Source organism: Pistacia vera, unplaced genomic scaffold (genome assembly GCF_008641045.1).
Source record: "Pistacia vera cultivar Batoury unplaced genomic scaffold, PisVer_v2 Contig214, whole genome shotgun sequence".
NCBI lineage: Eukaryota > Viridiplantae > Streptophyta > Magnoliopsida > Sapindales > Anacardiaceae > Pistacia > Pistacia vera.
This window is the reverse complement of record NW_022196018.1, coordinates 1,295,315-1,304,829: the sequence shown is the minus strand read 5'-3', so window position 1 is coordinate 1,304,829 and position 9,515 is coordinate 1,295,315. Positions and strand designations below refer to the sequence as shown.

At 33.8% G+C, this 9,515-nt stretch overlaps 1 protein-coding gene across 2 annotated transcripts; it reads left to right on the top strand.

The window, feature by feature from the left end:
- The first annotated feature begins 1,237 nt into the window (after window positions 1–1,237).
- LOC116129882 (BTB/POZ and MATH domain-containing protein 4-like) lies at window positions 1,238–6,323 on the top strand. Of its 2 annotated transcripts, XM_031415612.1 has the most exons (5): window positions 1,238–1,742; window positions 2,391–2,736; window positions 2,843–3,122; window positions 5,464–5,511; window positions 5,606–5,744. In XM_031415612.1, the coding sequence occupies exons 1-4, from the start codon at window positions 1,309–1,311 to the stop codon at window positions 5,508–5,510; spliced, it is 1,107 nt and encodes a 368-aa protein (XP_031271472.1). In that variant the 5' UTR covers window positions 1,238–1,308; the 3' UTR covers window position 5,511; window positions 5,606–5,744. The 2 variants fall into 2 exon arrangements, with proteins under 2 accessions (XP_031271472.1, XP_031271471.1); XM_031415611.1 differs by lacking the exon at window positions 5,464–5,511 and having other exon boundaries at window positions 1,239–1,742; window positions 5,606–6,323.
- The last annotated feature ends 3,192 nt before the right edge of the window (window positions 6,324–9,515 follow it).

Here is a 9,515-nt window from a genome sequence, read left to right as displayed (position 1 = left end):
GCAAAGTAGTCCCTTTTTCTTCAAATAATTTTTTGGATGGAAAACTGAAGTAAAATGATTTACACTTAGTTTTCTATGATACAAAAATTTACTACTTTGACATTTGCAGGTTCCTCCTTTTTTAGTAAAACTATTTATTTTCACGACTTTTCATTATTAAACATGTCTGTCTGGACAATTTCCTTGCAGAATTTTTTTTTCTGTGTTTGCTGTGTTGTGCATTAAGGTAGAAACACATTTTTGCAGTGAAAACATCAACTGTTCTAAATTATCTGGCTCATGTTGTTTGGTGCTGGATTGTGGTGCTGGTTGTCATATAATATCAGTATGTCATATGCAAATTTACATCTTCCCTGATTGTCACAGGTGTGATTTCGCCGTATGCTGCTGAAGGGATAATCAATCAGCAGAATTACTATTCAACCTTCCACAAGACAAAGAAAAGGAAGTTCACAAAGCAAGAGTGGGAGGATTTCTCTCGTGAATCAACGCGGCTAGCAGTTGCAGAATTGACAGCATCACCAGAATTTACGGATTGGATCATTGAACACGCCGACAGAATTAAACTCCTTCCAAGTGATAGTTCTGATGAATCGGTGGGAAGTGAATCAGATTCTACAGAAGAGAATGCTGTGGGCAGAAGTGGCGGGTTTAGGTTGTTTAGTTGGCAGGCAATTAAGTAGAAGAATTCAAGGCTCTTTTCTGTAACATGTAAATGGTTGTAGGAAATATCTGCCTTCTGAGAATGAGATTTTAGGAGTGACTTAGGTTGTAACACATTCTTGTTAATGAGTAGTTGATGTAAATTTGTGTAATTGCATTTATTGGAGTAATGTGTTTCTTCTTGTTACGTTTTATTGCAGGTCTTATTATGTTATTTGGGCAAAGTTAAAAGAGAGGTATTTAATTTGCAAAAACAAAGTTGGACCCATAGAATTTCAATAAAATGGTCAAATAGCTGTATTAAGTTATGTCATTGTTTCATAATTGAATTGGATTTCAATGAATAAAGTAAGTGCTTAAATTTAGGGAAAAAAAAAAATTTTTTTATTTTTTTTTTTTTATTTTTTCTAATTTAAATAATTTTTATTTACATTTTCTTTTTTTTTAAATAAAAAAAAATTAATTTATTATTAAAATGGCGAAGAAGAAGAAAAAATAAAAAAATGGCTTCAAAGAGTGGACCCTACCACCATCCATGACAAATTCTTGAAAAGTCTTTAAACTCCAAAGTCCAAACGTTCCCGTCCTTTTCCTTCTTCCTTTCTCACCCACTTTCCTTTCTCTTTCTCTCTCTTCCCCACCGCAATGTACCACAACCACCGCGACGCCGGCGGCGGCGGAGGCGCTTCTCCCTCTCCTTCTCCGACCACCACTCCTCTCTCCTCCCCGACCTCCTCCCTGTCCCTCACCCAAACCATCAACGGCTCCCACCACTTCACCATCCAGGGCTACTCCCTCTCCAAGGGTATCGGCATCGGCAAGCACATCGCCAGCGACAACTTCACCGTCGCCGGTTACCAGTGGGCCATTTACTTTTACCCCGACGGGAAAAACCCGGAAGATAATTCCACTTATGTCTCTGTCTTCATCGCTCTGGCGAGTGAAGGCACCGATGTGAGAGCCCTTTTTGAACTCACCCTCCTTGATCAGAGTGGGAAAGGGAAACATAAGGTTCATTCCCATTTCGATCGCTCCCTCGAGAGTGGACCCTACACCCTCAAGTATCGTGGTAGCATGTGGTTAGTCTTCTCTTCTTTCTTTCTTTGGGCTTCTTTTGTGTTCAATTGGTATACAATTTTGCAAGAAATATCTAGAAATTGCGTTTTGTTGAAATGATTTCGTAGCTTTTCGGTTAGGTTAAATTCTATAGGGTTAGGGCATTTTGATGTGGAACGTTGAATATAAATCTTTGTTTCTTTAAACAATGAATATATAATATCTTTTGGAAAATGTATTTGCTTGAGTGATTTGTGTACAATTTGAAGGCTGGCGTAAAATCTGAAATTATAAGGGAAGAGTTTGTTTTCTTTGTTTTTCTGTATAAACCAGTTTTTTTACTTAATTCTTTGGGTGATAGAATCGGCAAATGGTATTCCGTGGTTTTCATTTTTCATTCTCTCCTATGGTTATTCCTCTGTAAATGGGCTGTTTTTTATTTTCTGCGGTTAAATATGTGTTTGTTTTGCTTAGAATTGATGAAGGTTTCAGCTGTTTGTGCAATAGTTTCTATGTAAATGTTGGAGATAGGAGTGGCATTGAGTTTGAATATAACTTCTAGTAATGGGTTTTCATTGACTTTAGAGTTTCTTTTGCATGGTCAGTGGTTGTTAATGCAATAGTTTGGATTTCTAGCTGGTTGAAATTGTTCATTTCCTTTGGTTTTTCAGGGGCTACAAGCGATTTTTTAGACGGGCGATGCTTGAAACGTCGGATTTTCTGAAGGATGATTGCTTGAAAATTAATTGCACAGTTGGGGTTGTGGTTTCGGCTATAGACTGTTCGAGATTGCATTCTATACAGGTTCCTGAATCTGACATTGGGGTGCATTTTGGCATGCTATTGGAGAATGAAGAAGGTTCAGATGTTACTTTTAATGTTGATGGGGAGAAGTTTCATGCTCACAAGTTGGTATTGGCTGCTCGTTCTCCTGTATTTGAAAATGAATTTTCGGATGCAATGGAGGAAGATAATCAAGAAATAGTTGTTACAGATATGGAACCTAGGGTTTTTAAGGTAGTAATAACATTTTTCTTTAATTTAAACTATATGATTGAATTATCTATAGTTATATCTGTTGTATTTGATTTCCTAATATTTCATTGCCATGTGTATTGGGCAGGCTTTGTTGCACTTCATATACAAAGACACTCTAATTGAAGACGAAGAATTCTCAGCATCTAGTTCATCTTGCGTGGCATCTGTATCTGATACATTGGAAGCTAAATTGTTGGCTGCTGCAGAAAAATATGCCTTGCCTAGATTGAGACTGATGTGTGAGTCTGTACTCTGCAAGGTTATAACAGTGAATTCAGTTTCCCATATTCTAGCGCTTGCTGATCAATACTGTGCTATGGATCTGAAAACTGTTTGCCTCAAATTCACTGCTGAAAACCTCATACGTAAGTTCTTTTAGTTTGATTTGTTTGATTCAGGTTTTTTAGTTCATCATATGATAACACGTGGCGTGCAAAGTATGATATCATTGTTTTCCGCGGAGTGATTGTTGATTTACCTTCAATGATTTGCATTTGAGTTTTGAATTGATGTGTGATTCATAGTGTTATTAGGATGTTGGGGGGGAATGTAAAAGATGCCCAGACACTGAAGGCTTTAGACTTTCGTATTGCCTCTTGACTCATTAATAAAAATGTCCACCATATTTAGGACAGCTGAGAAATCTCGGACTTCTCTCGTTCATGTTTCTCATAAAACTGAAGTTCCAATTCCATTCCAAGGGAGATGAGGGAAAGATTAACTTGAGATCAGGAGATAGTCTGTGTAACCAAGGAAAGCAACTTGCTCAAAGGAATTTCTCAAAGCATTGCATCCTCACAAACTGATTTTTTTCTTTATTTCTCATCGTTTTTTTCTTTATTTCTCATCTCCAACCATGTATGATAAGAAAAAGAGAGGTGTCTCTGGAAATAACTTTCAGAGGGCTGCAATTAAAATTATCAATGACCATCTCTGATTCCCAATTATTTTTTTGGAGACCATGTTTACTCTTAATGACAAAATGCCATAAAGAGTTCTTTTAGAAGGAATTCTCCATCGCAAAATTTTCTGATAAAGCTCCATTTGCATTTTCCACATTTCTCACTTACTGAAAGCTTACCTTTGATCTTATCCTTATCAATTTTTAATTTTTCTAGCTACGTTGTAAGGCGTGTTAAAAAGAGATCCAATAGGCCGGATAGGATCATTTGGATTAAAATGAGCTGAGCCCCACATGATAAAAAGGCCCCTTCCAACCGTTTAGTCTTTTCCCTATCTTTTCTATAATAGGGTGCATCTGAAGATATTTTATTTCCACCTAGAGGTAAAGCTAAATGTTTTAGTGGCCAACTCCTAGAATTGCAATCAAGTCTACTAGCTAAGTAACTTTCTTTTGACTGAACACAATCAGTTAAACTCTTGGACAGGTTGACCTTGATGCCTGAAGTTACCCTGAAAACTTCAACCACTTCCAATAGGTTATCCCCTTGCTCTTTTTCCTGAATAGAGAAGGGTTGGAGGGAGGCAAGCTGTAACTGTGATAAATTTCCAAATTAACACCTTGATAAGAATATAACTCATTTGATTTCAGGAAACCTTGAATCTTGTTTCCTCCTTCAAGCACCAAATGACCTTTGTTTTATTTGATAGATTAGAGGAAACCCTAGTGAACATCATAATATACCTTTTAAGAATCAATCTGGACAACTAACTCTTCTTCCTAGGTGTCTCCCTCTTCCTCTCATAAATGCTAAACATAAAATTTTAACGTGTTATGTTTAACCTTATAATTTGTTTCACCATAAGTCTTATTTTCTAATATTTTAAATTTGATGTTTCACATTATCAATCACTTGTCTTTGTCAAAACTTTCATGTGGGTCATCATTATATCAGTACTGTATCGCCACTATTGTAGCAGTATATGATATCAACCATTCAGGAGTTGGTGTAAACAATTCTAAATCAGTTATACCTTTTTTCTAATAAAGGTAAGAAAGGTGAAATTATGGGAGGAAAAAAATGTTATTTGTTTTTTCTTTCTAATTTTAATGGTAGAGCAAATAAAAGAAAAAAATAATAAAAAGAATGATATATTCAACATAATGTACTTATGTGACATTGACTTTGAGGTAGAGTTGCTTGAGGGAGAAGAATAACTTTTTTAAGTGCAAGCATAAGAGATAGACTGAGAAGGAATATCTGTTGAAGTGAGGTACTTTGAGCTCAGTGTGAGACAGGAAAATATTGGTTGGTGGATGTGTTCGGGGTTATTTATATGTTCTTGGGAGAGTGTGAAGTGTCCAAATGTAAAAGTGGCAGGCGTCGTTTGGTTCAAGAAACAAGATTACTTTGAAGAGCCAAGTGCTTTGTTTGGTTTATGTGAAAATTACCTACTTCAATTTCCACCATTTAGGCATAAGCTGCATGGTGCTCTTGTGTATAAATGTACACTTTTCACATGTGCGCACAAACATGTCTGAACTTATTTATGTAATTTATAAATTGTTAAAGAAAAGAAAAATGCAAATTATCATTTTTACTATTATAGTATCAATGACATGTAGTTTACACAAGTGTAGGGTTGCCTTGGCAGACTAAACACTGTTTGTATGAAATAAAGGGACTGTAAATATTGAAATGTCCATTTCAATCTGATAAACTGCTAGCATGGCATGAGTTAGTTATACATGTCAATATTAAACAGCTGTAGAGCATTCTGTTTATGAAGTGTTTTGCTCTTCAGGACGTCCCGACGATATTGAAAACCTGGGAATCAAGAGTGGAGCCTAAGGTTTTCATTGTTCTATAAGATACTTATTCTTGGTGCTCTTAACATTTTATTTGTACGTCCTCTGAACATCCTTTAATTGTCCCTTTTGATGCAGCTGTAATGCGCTCAGATGGTTTCCAGTACCTTAAAGAAAACTGCCCGTCTCTGCAGTCGGAGCTATTGAAGACAGTGGCAGGATGCGAAGATGAATTCAGTGTGTGGGGGAAGACACCAAGCGTTTGGGCACAGTATTCTGATGGTGATGATACAAACGATAGAAGTGTGAGACAGCGAACCTGGGAAAATGGAGGGGAAAGAAGTCGAAGCATGTGGGTGCCACCACTTGAAGGTGGCGAAGCAGCAGGGAGTCCTGGGGAAGAAGGCTGATAGTATAAACACTATTAGTCTGGTCTCCCTAATGTAATTAAACCGGGAAAGGAAAATGTGGGCGCTAAATGGCTAGAGGAAGAGAAACGAGAGGATATGGCCTCCTTTGTGCATCAACACTTGAATGTTTTCTGTTGTATTCTTAATCAAAAACAGATGCTTTGGTGGCAAGAAACTGAGGGTTGTATCATGTGTTGTAATAGATGGAAATCATTCCGCATATTGAAATTGTTGTTTGTTTTGTTATGGGAAGAGGAGAGTGAGTTGATTTGGGAAGCTATGGTTGTACAGTAAAGGCCAGACAATGTAACCAAAACAGTAATTGGTATGCATAGCCTCTTGGTTACTGTCAAATTATTGGTTATTAGTTCAGTTGGTGATAACTGGGTGGGTTGACATTGTCTCTAATTTGACTGCCAAATTTGTTTAAGTTGATGAATCATTTTAATAAATTTGAGAAATTAGCTGAAATAACGCCTATTAACTTGTAAATTACGAAGTTCTCAATTTGGACATTTCATTTTCATGTCTTATAATATTATAAATTATATTCTTACCCATTTACATAACCTTTTTTTTGGTTGAAAAAACTGTTTAGTTGTTTTGAATTAGAACCTTGAGAACAGAGTTATAATGGTTATCATACTTAGTATGGTTGTCATACATTTTTTATTTTTAGCATGCTACTGGAAGACCTTTTCTTACAAACATTTGACTTCTGCCACTTTTCTATAACAGAAGGGTTGGTTAAAATCTCTTCTATTGGGTAGCATTACTAATTATTATGAGATTTTAATTAGTAAATGTTATAGGATTTTCATTCAAAAGGATCTGGTATGCATATTAATTATGAGAGAAGACAGAATCTAGATTAAATTCAATTTAGTTTTTCAGAAGCATGTTCTCAGTATCTCAAAATGTTACTTCTTTCACGCCATTTGTATATTTTTTATGTAATGTATGTAAGTGCTAACAAGCATAATCTGCCAGAAATTCTAGTGAGGGGGGCAAAATCATAGAAATAATATGTTCTATATTATTTTTATAATCATAAATATTCAAACTTTAATATTTATTGATAGTATTTTTGATGAATACATTAATTTTTCTAAAAAAATGATAAAATAAATGAAAGAAATCATATTGACACAAGGAAACTTATAAAAGTAGAATATAATTTATTAGGTAATAAAAGATTTATCCTATATCAAAACCTTAACTTATTTAGTTTATTTATAAAGGTTAATGACATTAATTCCCATGAAGTATAATAAAATAACAAAAATTCTTTTGAAGTTTAAAAAATAATAGAAATCCCCTAGCTGTTAAGTCTTAGATGTTAAAATAAACAATAAAAAGGTAATTAGTAATATTTATTAACTGTATAAATTTTAATGGTACATTAACAGTTCATTAACAGCATGAGGATTTTTGTTATTCAGAAACCTCAAGGTGATTGTGTCATTTTATCATACCTTAAGGGGGTATAGTCTTTAACACTATTTATAATTTCAAATTTCATCTAGTTGTTTTTGGGCTTACTTATTAGATTGGAAGATTAAATTTGTATATTATGGTAATCTCAAATTTAATTTAGTTTGTTTTCTTAATTATTGAATTGGGTAAATTTTCATTTAATGGAAGGAAAAATTGCATGTAATGACCTTTTACAAATATCCTAACAGCATAGTTCCCATGTGTTTGGTGATCAAACAATGAAACAAAGATGAGAAATTCCAAATTTATTAACAATTATAATTATATCGACTGATTCTTCTAAACCATCCATTTTCTTTTCTATAAAAATATCTTCAGGTCACTTAGTAATAACTCCATGGAACCAAACAATGAAACATCAAATGGAGATTGCTCATAACAGTTGTTAATTAAACATGCAAGCTTAATCCTATAAAATGAAGGATACAAATTGGCGGTGTAGCCTTTTCCACTGATATTGAAACTCTCAAATTCACTGCCTATTTGTGTAAGACTTGATGTGGCCACATTTCACAATTATGCAGTTGAAAGTGGTTTAAAAGAGTTATTTAATTGTCTCTCTTGATCTTTGATGGGAGGTTAAAGGTAGTTGATGAGAGTTACTTGGTCCCTAACTTAGCCATTTACAAGGATATTATCTTCTCCATCAAAGAGATATCACACAATACAAAAAGGTTCTGGAGGCATAAGCTATAAGACATTTCTTAAACACTTACTCAAAAATCATTTATGTTTGGTTTTCTACAACACTTGAACAATATGGTTGGAGGTAAGTGATTAAATTCCGTATTATATTACATACATAATATTCCACAATTTGGTGTTTACTGTTTAGCAAGAACGAAACCTGGAATACGAATACCCAAGAAAGCCATGCTAACCATGTAAAATTAGACATGCTTTCTTGCCACCTTCTTTGACTAATCTGGTGTTTCCCAGACCCTGTAATCCATGTATTCCAATTATGTTGGCATAATCATCTTTTAGGGCTAGTTTCTTTATATTGATTGGAAAAAAGGGAAATCATATTAAATAACAATTTTTTTTAATGTGTAAATTGAGAGATAATCAATTTATAAAAGTCTCTCAAAAAATAGTCTTAATTCAAAATTTATACATTCGTTAGACCAAATTATTCTTTCCTAATTGAAAACTCAAAGTGATCGATAACCAACTGATAGCCAAATGGCTATCAATCATTTTTGTGTTGAACTCTATCGGTTGATTATCAGTCAAAAAATTCTTAAAATAAAACTAACTCTATTTGATAAAATTCGATAGCCAGTTGATAGATGTCTATCGGTTGGTTATCGTCCACTTTGAGTTTTTAGTTAGGACTATTATCTCACACCTTTCTTGAGGTTTCAGTTTAAATCATTCATACCCCAAAGGTGTGGAAAGTTAGCCTTGACGTTGTGTCACATTTGAAGAATTATCCAATACGTCCCTTTTTAGCCGTAAGTTCATAGATTGTGCCATCTAGTGTATTTCATACCACCCCACACCAGATCGATTAATATCCAACTCATCCACTTAGTTCTGAAAGTATTAAAAACACCATAACCATTAAGTAATTTTAATTGAGACAAAATGAAGATAACCATATATTGGTAAAACAAGGCTTTTTTTTTTTTTTTTTTTTAAATTATAATAAAATTATTTTTAAATGATTTATAAAAATAATGAGGGATAAAAAAATGTCCTCTAAGTTGGCTAGTCATGGGAAAGAGAGGGTAAAATTGACTTTTAATTTTAAAATTGGTTGAAACCCTAACATATCACTAAGTTTGTGTTTGTTTAGGGCCTTGTCAGATTACTTTGGTAATCTATATTTTAATCCGGTCATTATCTTGTTTGGTTCAGTAGGTAATAAAAAATTCCAGTAATCTTTTATTACTTAGGTAATAATATAGGGGGTTATGTGATTATCGACTTAAATGATAGTATTTTAAGATTACCGTGATAATCTTATTTTTATTCCAATTATTATTAATTATGTGTGTGTGTGTTTTATTGTTATTATTATTATTATTATCATTGGGCATGTTTGCCTTATTATTTCTGCCCATATTCTCAATCCTATTCTTCAAATAATGTTTGACACATTATTTCAGAAATATTACCCTATATTTTTAATTACT

Coding starts and splice junctions, on each gene's coding strand:
- LOC116129882 (XM_031415611.1), top strand. CDS start 1,309: ATGTACCACAACCACCGCGACGCCGGCGGCGGCGGAGGCGCTTCTCCC. Junction 2,737..2,842: donor TGGAACCTAGGGTTTTTAAG/GTAGTAATAACA, acceptor TGTATTGGGCAG/GCTTTGTTGCACTTCATATA. Junction 3,123..5,605: donor CACTGCTGAAAACCTCATAC/GTAAGTTCTTTT, acceptor CTTTTGATGCAG/CTGTAATGCGCTCAGATGGT.